Here is an 18,719-nt window from a genome sequence, read left to right on the forward strand (position 1 = left end):
TGAGTGCAGTGTGTGTGTGTATGAGTGCAGTGTGTGTGTGTATGAGTGCAGTGTGTGTGTGTATGAGTGCAGTGTGTGTGTGTATGAGTGCAGTGTGTGTGTGTATGAGTGCAGTGTGTGTGTGTATGAGTGCAGTGTGTGTGTGTATGAGTGCAGTGTGTGTGTGTATGAGTGCAGTGTGTGTGTGTATGAGTGCAGTGTGTGTGTGTATGAGTGCAGTGTGTGTGTGTATGAGTGCAGTGTGTGTGCATGAGTGCAGTGTGTGTGCATGAGTGCAGTGTGTGTGCATGAGTGCAGTGTGTGTGCATGAGTGCAGTGTGTGTGCATGAGTGCAGTGTGTGTGCATGAGTGCAGTGTGTGTGTGCATGAATGCAGTGTGTGTGTGCATGAATGCAGTGTGTGTGTGCATGAATGCAGTGTGTGTGTGCATGAATGCAGTGTGTGTGTGTATGAATGCAGTGTGTGCAGGGCTGGTGCAAGGATATTTGCCGCCGTAGGCAAAAAAAAGTTTGCCGCCCCTTCCCCCCCCCATATGTCCTGACTTCCCCTCCTCCTCCCTCAGTGGTCCTTACCTCCCCACCCCCGTGTTCCTTCACCCCCCCCCCCCCCCCAGTGGTCCTGACTCACCCCTCCCCTAGTGGTCCTTACCCTCCCCTCCCCTAGTTGTCCTTACTTCCCCCTCCCCTCCCATAATGGTCCTTATCCCCCCCCATATCTCCCATAGTGGTCCATATACCCCCCCCCTCCCTCCCATAGTGGTCCTTATACCCCCCCTCCCTCCCATAGTGGTCCTTATACCCCCCCTCCCTCCCATAGTGGTCCTTATACCCCCCCCTCCCTCCCATAGTGGTCCTTATACCCCCCCCTCCCTCCCATAGTGGTCCTTATACCCCCCCTCCTATAGTGGTCCTTATACCCCCTTTTTTTAATTATTATTTTTTTATTATTTCTTATTTTATTTATATATTTTTCGTCCCCCCTCCCTGCTTGATACATGGCGGGGGGGGGGGGGGGGCCCTCCTTCCCTGGTGGTCCAGTGGCAGTTCAGTGGGGGGAGAGGGGGGCTGGCAGAGCTGTAACTTACCTGTTCTGCAGCTCCTGTCAGCTCTCTCCTCCTCTGCGCCGTCCGTGCAGCTCCTTCTATCAGCTCACACTGTAAGTCTCGCGAGAGCCGCGGCTCTCGCGAGATTTACACTGGGTGCTGAACGGACGGCGCGGAGGAGGAGAGAGCTGACAGGAGCTGCAGGAGAGGTAAGTACAGCTCTGCCAGCCCCCCTCTCCCCCCAGTCTGTATTATGGCAATGCAAATTGCCATAATACAGACCTTGACTCGAGTATAAGCCGAGTTGGGGTTTTTCAGCCCAAAAAATGGGCTGAAAAACTCGGCTTATACTCGAGTGTATATACGGTATATATATATCTATATATCTATATATATATCTCTATATATATATATATATATCTCTATATATATATCTCTCTATATATATATCTCTCTATATATATATCTCTCTATATATATATCTCTATATATCTCTATATCTCTATCTCTATATATCTATATCTCTATATATCTATATCTCTATATATCTATATATCTATAGTTTTTTATTTATTCAAGTTATAACATTCATCATGAGAAAACGCCAACATAGCTTCTTTACACAGACATAATAGTATTATATAACATTAAATAGCTAGAGTTTCCATGTGAAATATAGTATTCAATAAAGACCATCAATTATGTATATATAAAATATCTTACAGTGACACATTATACTTGCTTATATAGCCAACCATTATTGCGAGACTAATAAAAAAAATCCTTCAACCATATAGCTGTTACATTTGTGTACATAATCATTATTCCGATAATCCTTCAACCATATAACTGATACATTTTATATACATAATCATTACTCCGATAAAACGGAACTAAAAAGAGAGAATAAATAAATTGAATTCCTTAGACTCGAAATGGGGGTTCAAAATGTCACAATCTTTATCTTATAGTGTGTCTATTTGTCATGGGTAGCCGTAGTTTATTCAAGTTCCTAGTACCAAAAAAGGGGTTCGATTCCATCCTCTTCTGATAATCTATTTGCTCTGTAATATTATGCCAAGATAAAGGGATGGAAGATTTCCAATCCCTAGCTATACATATTTTGATGGCAAAAATGAGTCAGACGGTATTTTTGATATTTGTCTTGTGAAGGAAAACCAATATTAAAAAGAGTTGGGGGCTAATTTCTTTTATTTCCTTAAAAATAGTTAACAAGTCCCAGCATTTGGATTTTAACATAAATATTAGATTTTGAGCTTCATGCATTGCTAGTATTATCTGTAGATTATCTCATTGGGGAGATGAGTGCGATCACAGCCCTATTTAGAAAGAAACACCGTAAAAAAACAACTCTAAATACACCTGTTCATTTTTGGACGATGCTTGCATTTTAGTGACCATGTCTAAATCGTTGTCCGATTGTACTTTAAGCTGTTAGGGATGTTGCCTACAAACCCCTATTCTGACAGTATGCTGGATTTCACTCTTGGGTCAAATTTACAGACAAACTTATACTATATATCACCCATGTGAACTATTGTTAATTCTTTTTGCTATGTTCAAATCAAAATTTCAGGGCAAACTGTTACATTTCTACCTAACCATGGTAAGCTACAGCTATTGGATTGATATGGAAGGTCTGTGTTTTGTTTTTTTTTTTATTTTTTTATTTTTTTATTGCAGCATTGATAAATATCGAACAATGAAAAGGAATGCACAAGATGCTTTGGATACCCAGCCCTCTGTAAGACCCTGTGACTCTCCTCCCAGAAAGATCATCGCTACTGATCTAAAGGAGAAGATCAAGGTGGCTTGTTTTTTACGTCTTGTTTCATTGGTCTTTCATCTTTCTGTAGTCTTGTCTAAACATAGCATTTTGGTATACAGACCAGTTTACTGCAATACAATGAGACCACAAACCTCAAAGAAGAATAGTCCCCTCAGAATAGATCACTTACTTGTCATAGGATTTCAGTAGGCTTTGATCAGTGTTTAGCCATATAGGGTAACTTTTAACAAACCATCTGTTTCACTCCCCCAGTTCCTGAGTAAGGAGGTATCTGCACTCCAGCGTATAATCGAGCAGTCATGCCGTGCCTTAAGCTGCTGTGTGGATGCTGAGCATGGCAAAGGGACTCTGCAAGAGGCGGAAGCAGAGCGTTTGCTACTGGTATCCAGTGAGTTGGTTGGGGAGATGCCATCTCGGGCTGCTGCAAGGGTGAATGGGTAGCCTCTCAGCATTTCGTTGCTCACTGTGTGTTTCTTCTTAGTGGAGAAAAGAAAAGCACTGCTAAAAGAGTTGGATGCCCTACGGAATGATGTGCCAGGGAATCAAAAACCTGTGTGTTCTGGAATCTTAAAGCCATGTCACAGTTCAATCACAATCTCAGACATTCAGCTTCCTCTGAAAGTGGACTATGTGTGTTCGGACATGCGTAATTTAGGTACTTTTCCCTGCAATTACAAGCCTTGCTCTCATCTGTCTCAACTTATTACTCTATTTTACGTTGTCTGTTTTTAGGGAATCCAAGCCATTATTTTCTGGTACTGATCCGTTATGGAACATATGACATTGTGGCCACACAACTCGCTAGTGCTGCTGATGCCCAAACTGGTGACACGATCCTGTTTCCTACAACAGTAACTCTGTGAGTGTTATCACTTTTCGGCAGTAGTCAAGCTGCTCGGAATTTATTACTTCAGCCGTGAGTCTGTTGGCAGTGTACACAACTTATAGAAACAGGACTTTAAATTCTTTGCACGGTTTGGCATTTAAAAGACCAACATTGTTTCTAAAACTATGCATATAATGTGCACTTTGTACATTCTGTGTGTAAAGAGATCTCTCAATGTAGAAATTAAAGGACATATTACGAATCCTCTAAATCTGGGGTAAAAAGCATTAATAAATGTTTTTTGTACTTTACCACATGGAAATAGCTCTCTGTTTACCATACTGTAACTCTAAGCTGTGGGAACTTCCGGTTATCATACTGTAACTCTGAGCTTAGTGAGTACATACCTTAAATTTCTGTACTGTAACTCCGAACCAGTGGGATCCTCCCACCAGTTAACAAACTGTATAACGTTAAGCAGTATGGACATGTTAATATCTTTGAGATTAAAGATTGCCAATCTTTTGGAGCTGCTGTTCTTGTTTGGGAAACCTTGTGAAATGGAGGATCTGATATTTTCTGAAGTGCGCTCTTCAGTCATGCCCAACTTTAATTATGTCTTTCATGAAAGGTAGAATCCAGGATATAAAGCTCTAGAGGCAGCTCAAGCTCTCCATCCTGTGTGCAATGTTTAGATAAATTTACTCCTCATGTCCTCACAAACTTCTGTCTTTCAGGAATGATGCCTCTTCAGACTTCAGGATTGAAATTGAGGTTTACAGTCTGGTGAGTTATATCTTTAGTCTTCAGTCCCATGCATGAGAGGATAACTGGTTCAGCAGGAATGCATCCACATCAGTCCATGTGTGTCCTCCATTTGTATACATGCTATCCATCTCAATGCATGTTCATGTGCACACACTGCCCAAAGAAATGCTAACAGACAGAGTGTAGTGATGTTGTTGAGACGCGCTCAGGCACTGAGTGTAGTGGTGTTGTGGAGACGCACTCGGGCACTGAGTGTAGTGGTGTTGTGGAGACGCGCTCGGGCACTGAGTGTAGTGGTGTTGTGGAGACGCGCTCGGGCACAGAGTGTAGTGGTGTTGTGGAGACGCGCTCGGGCACAGAGTGTAGTGGTGTTGTGGAGACGCGCTCGGGCACAGAGTGTAGTGGTGTTGCCGAGACGCGCTCGGGCACAGAGTGTAGTGGTGTTGCCGAGACGCGCTCGGGCACAGAGTGTAGTGGTGTTGCCGAGACGCGCTCGGGCACAGAGTGTAGTGGTGTTGCCGAGACGCGCTCGGGCACAGAGTGTAGTGGTGTTGCCGAGACGCGCTCGGGCACAGAGTGTAGTGGTGTTGCCGAGACGCGCTCGGGCACAGAGTGTAGTGGTGTTGCCGAGACGCGCTCGGGCACAGAGTGTAGTGGTGTTGCCGAGACGCGCTCGGGCACAGAGTGTAGTGGTGTTGCCGAGACGCGCTCGGGCACAGAGTGTAGTGGTGTTGCCGAGACGCGCTCGGGCACAGAGTGTAGTGGTGTTGCCGAGACGCGCTCGGGCACAGAGTGTAGTGGTGTTGCCGAGACGCGCTCGGGCACAGAGTGTAGTGGTGTTGCCGAGACGCGCTCGGGCACAGAGTGTAGTGGTGTTGCCGAGACGCGCTCGGGCACAGAGTGTAGTGGTGTTGCCGAGACGCGCTCGGGCACAGAGTGTAGTGGTGTTGCCGAGACGCGCTCGGGCACAGAGTGTAGTGGTGTTGCCGAGACGCGCTCGGGCACAGAGTGTAGTGGTGTTGCCGAGACGCGCTCGGGCACAGAGTGTAGTGGTGTTGCCGAGACGCGCTCGGGCACAGAGTGTAGTGGTGTTGCCGAGACGCGCTCGGGCACAGAGTGTAGTGGTGTTGCCGAGACGCGCTCGGGCACAGAGTGTAGTGGTGTTGCCGAGACGCGCTCGGGCACAGAGTGTAGTGGTGTTGCCGAGACGCGCTCGGGCACAGAGTGTAGTGGTGTTGCCGAGACGCGCTCGGGCACAGAGTGTAGTGGTGTTGCCGAGACGCGCTCGGGCACAGAGTGTAGTGGTGTTGCCGAGACGCGCTCGGGCACAGAGTGTAGTGGTGTTGCCGAGACGCGCTCGGGCACAGAGTGTAGTGGTGTTGCCGAGACGCGCTCGGGCACAGAGTGTAGTGGTGTTGCCGAGACGCGCTCGGGCACAGAGTGTAGTGGTGTTGCCGAGACGCGCTCGGGCACAGAGTGTAGTGGTGTTGCCGAGACGCGCTCGGGCACAGAGTGTAGTGGTGTTGCCGAGACGCGCTCGGGCACAGAGTGTAGTGGTGTTGCCGAGACGCGCTCGGGCACAGAGTGTAGTGGTGTTGCCGAGACGCGCTCGGGCACAGAGTGTAGTGGTGTTGCCGAGACGCGCTCGGGCACAGAGTGTAGTGGTGTTGCCGAGACGCGCTCGGGCACAGAGTGTAGTGGTGTTGCCGAGACGCGCTCGGGCACAATAGAAAGAAGTTATTGTTGGGGGATTCCATCATAAGAGGTGTGGAGATGGACAATAGTGGTCTTCCTGGAGCTACTGCTCACAGAGACAGGAGAGGTATTATTGTTAAGCGAGCAAAGCAGGAAGCAGGAAGGGGAATTGGATGTACTTGTCCATCTAGGGACAAATGACAGGTTTCAGAGGTTAAGGAAGTTTGTTTTTGCCAATGATATACTACAGGTTGCTTCCACAATGTCATTCTTTGAAGTTCTGCCTGTGCATAACACTCAACGACAGGCGGATGCGTATTAGGGACTTTAACTTGTGGCTTGGTGAATGGTGCCGGAATGGAAATAAACTGTACAAAAAAGATGGTTTGCATCATTCTCAAAAGGGAACAGATGTTTTCAGTGAGCAGTTCAGAGGGTTTGCTAGGATGTATTTAAACTAGGAGGTGGGGGCAAAAGGGTGATAAAACATCAATCCAATTGTCCCCCAAAACAAGGACAGAAGGTGTCTGTCGCAAGTGTGTTTAAAAATAAGCTGTCATGTCTACAAATGCTTGCAGTTTAGGGAATAAGATCCATGAACTTGTGGCAATAATGGCAAATGATAGTGTAGATTTAGTCGCTGTTACTGAGACTTGGTATAATGAGAAAAATGACTGGGACATAGCAATACCAGGGTACTCTCTATATAGAAAAGACAGGGAAGGCAGGAAAGGGGGAGGGTGGCCCTATATGTGAAAGCCTAAAATCTAGCCTAATAAAAGTTAGTGAGGTAAACATAGTCTGGGTTATGTTAGAATTTGGTAATCACACAGTAACTCGTGTAGATGTGATTTAAAGGCCCCCAGGACAAATAGAGTTAGATAATCTACTAGTTGAGGAAATGGCTAAAATGACAATGAAGGGGGAAGTTATCATCATGGGTGACTTTAATCTTCGTGATGTGAACTGGAAAACCAAAATAACTGGTTCATGGATTGCAGGATAAAACTTACCAGGAAAGGTTAAAGGATCTTAACATGTATAGCTTGGAGGAAAGACGAGACAGGGGGGATATGATAGAAACATTTAAATACATAAAGGGAATCAACACAGTAAAGGATGAGACTATATTTAAAAGAAAAACTACCACAACAAGAGGACATAGTCTTAAATTAGAGGGACAAAGGTTTAAAAATAATATCAGGAAGTATTACTTTACTGAGAGGGTAGTGGATGCATGGAATAGCCTTCCAGCTGAAGTGGTAGAGGTTAACACAGTAAAGGAGTTTAAGCATGCGTGGGATAGGCATAAGGCTATCCTAACTATAAGATAAGGCCAGGGACTAATGAAAGTATTTAGAAAATTGAGCACACTAGATGGGCCGAATGGTTCTTATCTGCCGTCACATTCTATGTTTCATACTGTAAATGGACTGTAGCTTTTGTGTTAGGGCACCCTAAACTGACTCATTCGGTCACTAGGTGCAAAACTTCCAAAGCAACTCACAGCACTGCTCTCTATTAGGGTGTGTATCCCTTTTATAGTCCACTCTAAAAGGCTTCTACAAACTTTGTTGGATAAATGCTGTTCTTACAGATTCCGTCTTGTAAAGTGTTATTTTCTGATATTGTTTTCCAGGGACAAAGTGAGCCTCTTACCATTTTAGAGAAACGCAAAACGTCAAAGCCCAAGGTAAGGGTGTGCATTAGGTGAGAGCGCATTGTCTGTGCTTAGCTAACACCAAATTGCGTCTTTTTGTAACTTTGTGAAGTATGTGTCTTTTTCCGTAAGCATCTCTCTTGATTAATCAGAATTGTATTTATTTTTCTAGTTAACGCCAAAGAAACTCCTGGGATCCAGGGTATGTTCAAATATTTTGGGAATTTCATTGTAATATAGTGGAGGGTCATTCTATTGTGTGAATTGGAGGGTTGGTGTGGTTACTGATGGGGGGAAGGGGGGTTAGTGAGGTGGTAATAGGATGTCAATGTCAGATGGACAAGAGAGGTGGTGGGATGTTGTACTTGTTTTTGCTAGGTCTGTATCAAGCTTCATGTCTTTCATACAGAAATCCAGTCTTGCCTCTCCAGGTAAGTGCTGACCCCATCCCTGTGGTGGTTTCAAGGTACTGCATGATCTAGTTACTTTAACCTATTTGAGGGCTTAATTCCACTAGTATATACTCTCTAACACCCTGTATTGCTCTCACATTTATTGTAATGGTTATTTGGGTAAGGAGGAGCACTCACGGAACCCAAACTGCAATTTGGATTAATCTCACTAGAGGTTGTAGAATGATGCGTGGCAAACTTGGGTTCCATATATACTTATGATGACCTTGAAATTGCTCAATTCCATACCCTGAGTGGAAAAAATCTCTTGCAATTCTCATGTGGCTGTTTTTTTTCTTTCTAGCTAAACGTTTAACAAAATAAACCCTTAAATTTAAAACTAACAATAAAAATACAAATGAAAATCGATTCATATGGTGGTTAGAGCATCTGTTTCCACCAATTCTATCCCACGAATACTCCGCAATTCTGTTCCTTGGCTTCTTGTGTGGATTCCTATCCTTCTAGACAGATTGGTTTCTGGGGTTTCATTCTGGCTTTTTATGATGCGACCATGCCTCTTCTCACTCCCAGCCTGTAGTCCAGCTCTGAGCATCCCTGTGAGGTCCAGTAGGTTCCTCCTGGTCGGATCTCTTACCCTCTCGTTGGATTCTCTGGGAAAGTTCAAGTTTCCTCTTGAAAAGGTGAGTCTTCTACAATTCCTTCTGTTTGTTAAAAATTCAGCCATTGAGTTCTTAAATAATCAGACTCTCAATTGGAGCTAGGTGAATGCTGACACGTGACTTGCCAATGATGGGTCTTATCTTTCCCGGGAGTCTCTTCCTTTTACACCTTTTCCTACCTGTCTTTCTAGATGAAATTGGAAGGCAAAGTCGGTCGCCTACTTGGAAATCATTTTCAGGATAAGGTTGTTATCCATTTCTCTGTCTGCTTTACTCTGTACAATTAACTTTAAGACTCGAACAGATCCACCTGTATCTGCATGACCACGTGCGGCTGAGGTTTGCTCTTAGCAATAATGTTTTCAGTGGATGTGGGATAAATGCTGGCTCCAGTACAACTATTGTGAGTTGTGATAGATTGGCTGCTAACTTAATTGTTTACAAGTAATGGTTAATTACGGATGTTCTGCTGGCAGGGAGGATATTTATATATCTGCACAGATACATTGTATGTATTTGTGAACAAATTCACATGCAGCTATTTAAAAAATAAAAATGTATTATTAGCCTGTATATAGCTCCTACTGGCACTTTACAAGTCTATAAAGGGCATATCTGGTAGTAAGCAAGCTAACAATCTGAGGATTTGGGGTAGATGGATGTATATCGTTGGTTGTCTTTCTGTTGTCTATTGGTTGAATCTGAACAGGATTCAAACTTGGGTTTGCCTGGTTCTAAGGTAGTATGAACAGAGAGAGGATAGGGGGCACTCCCGAGACCTACTTTTGTATGAAAGGTGCTGCCGCTGTGACCAAAACTTCATGAATGAGTGAATAAATAGTTGCGGCGCACTCAGACTACAAAGAGAACAAAGAAGGCTACTAAAATGCCTATCTAAGTATAAATATGGGGATAAAGTAGTGGGGGGCTTAACATATGGCCATATGGTGGAACCAAATCCCCATATTTATACTTAGATAGGCATTTTAGTAGCCGCCTTTGTTCTCTTTGTAGTCTGAGTGCGCCGCAACTATTTATTCTCTCATTCATGAAGTTTTGGTCACAGCGGCAGCACCTTTCATACAAAAGTAGGTCTCGGGAGTGCCCCCTATCCTCTCTCTGTTCATATTCTATTTGGAATCCAGACCAGATTCCTTAGGAGTTAAGCACCCCGCCCAGGCTCCCCCAGCTTCAGAGTCTCCTTTAGAGGTGGCCACAGGTGTGTGTATATATAGGAGGAGTTTATCAATAGTCAGTTCACTTTTATTATTTTTTCCAGCTATTTGCAATAGTGAGTATACCCATTTTAGCACAAACACATTAACTATTTAGTTTTAACACTGTTTAATTGCTTTCATCAATTATGTTTGTATACTCACTATGCTCTTACCAGTATTTAATTTAACACTTTTATTTTTAACACTATTACTATTTATTTGCCCCCACATTTTAGTGTAGGACCCACCAATAATGGGGTACTTTGAAAGTAGTGGTGGGCTTAACAACATATGGCCATATGGTGGAACCAAATCCCCATATTTATACTTAGATAGGCATTTTAGTAGCCTTCTTTGTAGTCTGAGTGCGTCGCAACTATTTATTCTCTGGTTCTAAGGTAGTGACGTAACCCACAACAAAACTTTGGTAGTATCGAATAAAGTGAGTGCAGCAATAGAGAAAACACAATATAAATTGCATAATTCTTCAGATTAATTATAATGCTGCTGTAATGCAGGAATCAGGGTGTCGCTTTTCTATAGAGTACCAGGTTAAGGACTGGTGTTTCTTGTCCCTGGAACAGTCTTACTTTAAAAGTTATTTTTATCTCCCTGCAGGGTCTAGGTAGCTATTAACCGAGCAGGATATAAGACATTCTAAAGTAAACAGAATTTACAATACAGGAAGTGTAAACATTAAATGACTCTTTACAGGATGTGTTTAGGAAGGCTGTGTAAGTCACATGCAGGAGGTGTGCCTAGGGCTAAAGCGATTTAACACTATATATAACACTGATTTGAGCTGTGCGACTGCAGGGGCAAGATCTTTACAACAAAACTGCTTCATTAAGCTTGTTTTTGTGACTATAGTGTCTTTTTAAATTCCATTTTCTTTCCCTTTTCTATTTGCAGAAGTGGGTGTGGGGACTTGTTGATAGAAAATGCTAATTACTAGTTTTAAATGGGTGGGATGTTTTTCTTTTCGATGCAGCATTGGTTACGGTCTCTATAAATATTGACGTCTGCTGGGCGTTAGGGGAGATTTAATGTTGATAAAGTTTACATTATGTGTTATGGGAAATACATTATAAGTTGAAATGAATTAAATATAAAGTGTTTAATACAAAGTAAAGAATTGATGCCCATCCTAAGGTGAGAGAAGAGACCATCATGGTTATTTGCTAAACACTGGGTTTTGTCCAATTGGACAAAATCTGGTGAAAATTACAGAATACTGAACTCATTGGCAGTTCGCAGATTTACTAAAGCCAAATGTGTTCAGGATTCGATCAGTCTGACCAATACAGTATGTTCTGCCGGCTGACTGCTAGCGGTCATGTTTAAGAAAACAAACAAGAAATAAATAAACGGTCCTATGGGGGTCTGTAAGACCATATTGCTGTATTGGAGGTTTTAAATGTATATGCCCCCACCTGCTACTAAACATTTAAAATCTGCGACTGAGCTACTGTTACTGCCCAGAAAAGTGGGTCCCTAATATGTATAATAAAGTGTGTGAGGCCTATGTTCCCCTCCACTGGCTCCCTGCCATGGGTAGCAAGTGGGAACCCTAATTACTTGCACAACAGAGGTGATGAACGTGACATTGACAAAGTCCTACCAACCCCATCACACTAATTATAGTTAATGGGGAGACTGTAAAAATATTTATTTTGAATTACACACACAATCCGATTTCTTCTTTCTTCTAATCCTTCTGTTATATAGGCTCTCTCGCGTCATCACAGCGATCTCAAAGCTATCTATATCTATATCTATACATGGAATTGAAGCCTCTGGGCCTGTTTTAATTTTTTTTTAGCCATCTGGCTGTGTTCAGTTCTGCTGAAATCCAGACCAGATTTTGGCCTCATCAGAGCCGGATTTACAAAATCTGGATATTGATGAATATAGTTATATACTAATGTACAGTAGCGAGAAAAGGTGGGAGGGGAACAGCGCTACAGTACTGATCACAAGGGGGAAAAAAAGCTGCACACCTGAAAGGAAGGGCTACCCTCAAACCCTTCAGAAAATGGAGAAAACAAAAAACAACAAATACAGGGTGCGCTGGATAAAATAAACGAAAACGATAACACAAAAAGGAAAGTCTCTATAGGTACAGTGTAGACCTTGAGTAAATGTTCTTCTGTTCTCGCTTTGGAATCGCAGTGGTTGGATATGAAACACAAAAGCAGAGAAGGGGGGGACCAATAGTGCAAAACCGTATGGTAGAGAGGATCACGAACAACACAGACGTAGAGAAATGCCAACTTACAATTTTTAGAGCTAAGCCCAGCTCTAGGTAAAACAGCTTACAGTGGTATTTGATACTCCCCACATGTAGGATATAACTGGGCAATTGGAGTCTCCACACGATTCTTTAAAACTTCTGAGACAGACGTCAGCATATAAAATATATAAAAGAAAAAAACCCAATGGTGCAATAACTTAGGTAGTACTGCAACAACAGACAACACAGAGGTCCTAAGAGTGCCAACTTACAATTTAGAGAGCTATAACCAGCTCTGAGTAAAACAGCATACAGTGGTATTTAAACTCCCCACGTGTAGGATATTCCTCTAGTGATGCTTGTAGTGCCGGTCTTATGAAAAATAAAATCATTGCAAATTAGCTGCCTATATAATGTGAATAGCCAGGATTATTTACTCTACACTTTAAAAAGCCTACTGTTTGGCGAAACGCGTTGTGTATTTTTACTGTTTTATATTAAAGTATTTTGTTACTACCTTTTACTTTGGGTTAGTTCATTTACTTTATATGCTGCTGTTTTATCCTGGCTGATCTTTTTATCATCATTTTTAACAAGATCCAGTACTGCAAAAGAAATCCCTGGTGGGGATTATTCCACCTACGCTTGGTTCATAGAGCAGTGTGGCTGCTCTGAACACTGTAAGTACGTTTCTTTTTATCACTTTGTCATTTTTACATATGGAAAACACTATGGGCCCTCTCTTGTGATTTTATTTTTCATAAGACCGGCACTACAAGCATCACTAGAGGAATATCCTACACGTGGGGAGTTTAAATACCACTGTATGCTGTTTTACTCAGAGCTGGTTATAGCTCTCTAAATTGTAAGTTGGCACTCTTAGGACCTCTGTGTTGTCTGTTGTTGCAGTACTACCTAAGTTATTGCACCATTGGGTTTTTTTCTTTTATATATTTTATATGCTGACGTCTGTCTCAAAAGTTTTAAAGAATCGTGTGGAGACTCCAATTGCCCAGTTATATCCTACATGTGGGGAGTATCAAATACCACTGTAAGCTGTTTTACCTAGAGCTGGGCTTAGCTCTAAAAATTGTAAGTTGGCATTTCTCTACGTCTGTGTTGTTCGTGATCCTCTCTACCATACGGTTTTGCACTATTGGTCCCCCCTTCTCTGCTTTTGTGTTTCATATCCAACCACTGCGATTCCAAAGCGAGAACAGAAGAACATTTACTCAAGGTCTACACTGTACCTATAGAGACTTTCCTTTTTGTGTTATCGTTTTCGTTTATTTTATCCAGCGCACCCTGTATTTGTTGTCTAATGTACAGTAGCACATAGCTTTACCCCATTTGGTACAAGGCCATTCTGACTAATTTCTGCCTGCATCCAACTCCAGTTGTATTTCTTATATCAGGGCTGTGGTGTGGGCCTTCATCCCCTGCACTCAGGTTTAAATCCGATGCGTGATCAAGGCCTTCAGAGTGACTGACTGTTAAGCTAGAATTTCATAAGGCAAATAACACCACTAAGCCACGTGGTTCCTAAAGCAATCCACCTTATTGTGGTGTTAACCCACTCTGTGCAGATGAGGCTATTATCTATCCCTATGTATATACTGGACATTAGTGAGCGTGTACGGTTGTTCTCATTTTTAGAAGACCAGTCTAGTTTGATCACAACTCACAATAATGTCTCATGTTCTGAAGCTGCTTGCATGAAGACCAGCTCTTCTTATTAACTGCTGTTGATGCTTCTATTCCTGCTTGATGGCTGCTTTATTGTATATCAGAACGCTGTGCTAGTGTAGGAATGCCTGCACTACTCGATCTTAGAAATGACAGCTGATATGTGTGATGGCTGCTTTATTGTAGATCAGAACGCTGTTTAATGGTTGGGTTGCCTACATACTTCTAATGCAATAAGCTGACTCACTGGATGGCTTTATGCTACAGTAAAGTGCATAGTAGCGACTGGCTCTGTCTCATTCTGCCATTTTTCCAGGTTCCTTTCTTATCCCCACTTGAAGGGAGCTTATACCTGAAGCTGCATTGCCGGAGCCACTCGACTGTCCAGCACAAAGGTTTCTTGGTAAGTACACGGAAACCATTATTCATGTGAATTTTAGTGAAGCTTTTTGGGTGGGGTGTGGGGGAGTTATTCCTATATTGAAGGCATATGGCTTTTTATTTTATTTTTTTTATTTTTTATTTTTTTTAAATATGATGTCATGTGCATTTGTATTTTTAATTGTTTTGTTCTGATGTAATGTGCATTTTTTGGGGCTTTCTTTTCAGACCATGTTTGAAGATGTCAGTGGGTTGGGTTCTTGGCACAGACGTTGGTGCGTCTTGTCTGGAAATTACTTGTCATACTGGACTTATCCGGATCAAGAGACCCTCACAGTGAGTGTAGAGGGAATGTTCCGCATCTGTAAATTCACTTAAAAAATAAAAATAAAACTGATTAACTGGAGGTTGAATGTAAACAGATGAGCATGGATCGATTTCCTCCAGCTGCTTCCTATGGCCATGAGCCATTCATTGCCTGGGAAATCGTGCAATCTGTACTGTTTGCGTCCAGTTTCAGGATAATACAATCTTACGCTTCCGACTCCTCTTCTTTGTCTTTAGGAGCCTTTAGGACAAATAAACCTGGCAAACTGTACCAGTGCCCAGGTTGAGGCTGCCAAGAGGGAAACCTGTGCCCGTCCGCACACACTGGAGCTGATCACTATGAGGCCGCAGCGTGAAGATGACATGGATACCCTGGTAACACAGTGCCGCAATACCCTGTGTTTTACCAAGTAAGTGCTGCTAGCAGATAGCGTCATGTTCTGTCCTACAATGGGTCATTTCCACCAGCCTTTCCTGCAGTGTGCACTACCACGGTGTCCAGAAGTAACGGCCTCCTTTCAGTCCATTCCCTGCTTAGTGAGAGCAGACATATTGTGTTCACTCTCTCTATGTCCTCTGGTTGGAAGCACCACTTTTAAGATTCATACAATTGCCCTGGCTCACACTTTAAAGAGAGCGGTATTGTTTTATTATGAGATAAGCAGTAATTCTGACTAAAGAGGTTTAAAAGAAACACAAAAAACACCATAACTACTGCCCTCTCTAGATTAGTTATGGTGCCAGGTGTGTCTTTACACCCTCTCAGGGTAAACTAGTGAAACTGTTTAAGAGTAGTTTAAAAGGTTAGCCTGTTGCCTGAAAGGAGCTTCCATTGGGTTTGCTGAGCTAAGCCTTGACATGCCTTTCTTCTCCCCCCATGTTTCACTACTGCCTTCAGGCACTCATTCTTGTACTGCTCCGCAGCCTGTCAGCAAGTAGACTGCGGTCTGCTACAGCCAAATATGTCAAATTTTGATTTCTCAGTCCGTTCTACCTTCGGCCATTTTCCGGTAACTTAGGTCCTATGTTTTCATGCATAATTGAGTCGCTTGGTCTTGTTTGCATGTCAGATGTATGGCTTTTTGGCTGCAAGTCTTCCCTGAAGACCAAGGGTTTCCTTGGCAGACCACTGCATCTACCATCCGCTTTGCAGTTTCTTTGTGCACATCTGGAAACCTTTGTCTGCTTGGGAGACCCCTTTCCTTGTGTTTTGTTGCTCTTCTCTGTCATGCCATGGTCTGAATTTTGACTCTGTTTTTGCATCTTCACTAGTTAGCAGAGTTTGGTTGTTCCCCATCTAAGTCTTATTCATTCTACACAGCTGTTTCCTTAACAGTTGTGTTGCCACGCAGATGTAAAATTGGTGATACCTGTTTGGTATAATTATTTAATCGTGCTCGTGACAATATGCCTATAATATCCCTGACTTTGTGCAAGATTATCTAGAAGAATCAATGTTGTTTTGAAAACACAAGGTAATCACACCAAATTGATTTTAGATTATTTTTAATTTTTTTAAAGTTCACTCAGTATGCATTTTAACTGATAAAAATAAACTATTGGCATTTAGATTTCTGGAAGCATTCTTACTTTGTAGCTTTTGTAACATCTGCCTAAAACATTTGCACTGTACTATGTGTCTCTCAGGGCTCAATATTTACCCTAGCCATTGGCAAGTGAAGATTTAGCCCCAGTGAGTGTGCTATGGGACCTTCAGGCTTGCAGTGGAGAGCACGTTTAAATCCAGGCTAATGGTGTAGGAATTGCAATGTTAATTCCTGATGCATATAATACATTTTGTTTATTGGAATGCTGGCTGAGGCACCAGAAGGCAGGATGGGGATTAGCATTACATATGCCTTTTACTTCAGTGATCTTGTAGAGGAGTTTGCTTGGTGGTAGGATGTTAAGTTTGTCACCTTTTCTGTGGCAATCTTGAAAGGTAGAACTTAATAGACGTTTGTGGGGGTCTGTTCTCTAGCATTGAGTTTCAAGATCTCATTATTGACCATATGTCTGTTTGCTTTTGCAGGAACTGGCTCTCTGCTGATACCAAGGAGCAGAAAAACCAGTGGATGGATTATCTGAACCAGGTGCTTGTAGATCTTCGTACTTGGAGGACGAGCCCAGGGAGATCATCTCCAAATCCACAATTATGGCAGACTCTGCACCCCTCAGTTTCTGACGCTGCTCCTTCTGTTAAAGAGCCAGATTGCTGACTTAAGCAGCTTCTGTAAAGTGGTGGTATTTTTCCTGGAAATGTGTATTGTTTGTTTATGTAACCTCTGTCTTTACACTAGCAGCTAATTGTCACTACTTATTTCTGATTTAAGTGATCACTCCTATATGCATGATGCAGTGACAACCAAAATATTACTTCAGTGTTTAGGTCATATAACCCCACTCACCAAACACTAAAGTGCAAGTGTAGCGCTTAAATGATTTCAGGTATAACAATGGGAAAGTCTGTTTATATGTAAATATAAAAGAGAAGAAAGCACAATAATGCTAATATTTAAGTTAGTGCAAATGATAACTGAATCAAAACTTCAAATCCTGTGCTAAGGTTTTTAAATTGCAGAACTTCACTTGCCATTGGAAATAAGGGAACATCCACATTAAATTGCCTTGCCTTCCTCACTGCTTCTCAATTTTACAAACGACTTCTTAATGCACCTTAATATCTGGATTTTCCATATGCGAGTAAGGTCTCTCTTTACTTTCCATCGCAGACTATTTTTCTGCTGCTTAAGGATCCTTTGTGGCTGTGCAATGTCCTTCTGTGATAACATGAGAAGAATAAACTATTCCAACACAACAGACAAACCACTCAATTTCTACCACTTAAAATCCCATTGCAAGGTTTCCTTTCTATTAACTGTCTGTCAATGTTTTCTCACGTGTGAGTCTTTATTCTGTTTGATCAAAACCCTTCGAGGAACTGCAAACGTGTTGTATCTCCCTACAGCAGCAGAACTCATACCTTTTATTTATCGCCAACAAAGGGGAAGGGATGCTAAGCAAACTCCACATCCTCGAAATCTGTGCCTTCTACAGTGAATGCAGGAATCCTTAGTACTGTTTCTGACTCATTACCACTAAATGTAAAGTACATAATTCAAATGACCGTGAATATAGATATGTAATTCTTAGATGTCAGCCCTTATATTTCTTCTCTATGGCTTAGATCAATGGCAGAACTGCTAGGTGGATCAGTTTTTGTGCTTGAAGTTTATTGTGGGGTGGAAAATAGATTACGTTGGTATGTTCTAGCTACTGGCTGAAATAGTAGCAAAAATCTCAAGTCTATTTCCTACCAGCACCATAAACCAAACACAATACACCTTAAAATGATTAACTTCATAAAGTAGAATTCAAATGTCACATATCCCCATCATTCGCTGGGCTTTATCGCATTGAACCTTATATCCCCTTTTTAGAATTGGGATGGCCAAATGAACTTTGTCATTCAATCACTGTTTAGTGTGGAAATCTTTCTCTGATGCAAGAAATTTCAAAATAGATCAGTGCAGAAAGACTTTTTTAAATTGGCAAATCACATGATTTTATACAGGTCTGTTATGTGCTGCATTAGAAACTGATTGTGTGTGTGTATATATGTGTGTGTATATATACATATATATACACACACACACACACACACATGCAATCTCCCTGATACAGATATTATATATGTGGGATATTCTGCAAAACCATTGTCTTGGTATATGCTTTTTCTTTATCAGTATATTCTATAAAATAAATAATTTTAACTTGTATTGTCTCTGTAATGTCTGTAGCAAGCTGTATATCTCCCAATTAAGCTTTTCTAGCATGTTCCAAACCCCAGGTCAGTGCTCTACCTACAGATGACATCCATTACTTAGTAAACAGGTGTTTGAAAATGGTTTCTATAATTTATTTTCCCTCTGCTGTTTGTGCCACATCCTTAAATGAATAGAGACTGTGAAAAGTCAAGCTGTAGGTTTTACTTAGAGA

General features: G+C 42.1%; 1 protein-coding gene across 4 annotated transcripts in view; it reads left to right on the top strand.

The window, feature by feature from the left end:
- The window catches only part of LOC134578350 (anillin-like), a 72,917-nt gene extending 54,575 nt beyond the window's left edge, over nt 1-18,342 (top strand). For 3 of the 4 annotated variants that reach the window (XM_063437335.1, XM_063437338.1, XM_063437336.1), the window contains 14 exons: nt 2,747-2,870; nt 3,105-3,240; nt 3,334-3,507; nt 3,585-3,711; nt 4,416-4,464; nt 7,781-7,834; nt 7,974-8,003; nt 8,211-8,232; nt 8,788-8,897; nt 9,068-9,121; nt 14,329-14,415; nt 14,622-14,729; nt 14,958-15,130; nt 16,753-18,342. In XM_063437335.1, coding sequence (XP_063293405.1) covers nt 2,747-2,870; nt 3,105-3,240; nt 3,334-3,507; nt 3,585-3,711; nt 4,416-4,464; nt 7,781-7,834; nt 7,974-8,003; nt 8,211-8,232; nt 8,788-8,897; nt 9,068-9,121; nt 14,329-14,415; nt 14,622-14,729; nt 14,958-15,130; nt 16,753-16,939 — 1,435 coding nt within the window. In that variant the 3' untranslated portion in view covers nt 16,940-18,342. The remainder of the gene's footprint in view (nt 1-2,746; nt 2,871-3,104; nt 3,241-3,333; nt 3,508-3,584; nt 3,712-4,415; nt 4,465-7,780; nt 7,835-7,973; nt 8,004-8,210; nt 8,233-8,787; nt 8,898-9,067; nt 9,122-14,328; nt 14,416-14,621; nt 14,730-14,957; nt 15,131-16,752) is intronic. The other variant, XM_063437337.1, reaches the window with a different exon arrangement.
- The last annotated feature ends 377 nt before the right edge of the window (nt 18,343-18,719 follow it).

This window comes from Pelobates fuscus, chromosome 12 (assembly GCF_036172605.1).
Source record: "Pelobates fuscus isolate aPelFus1 chromosome 12, aPelFus1.pri, whole genome shotgun sequence".
Lineage (NCBI taxonomy): Eukaryota > Metazoa > Chordata > Amphibia > Anura > Pelobatidae > Pelobates > Pelobates fuscus.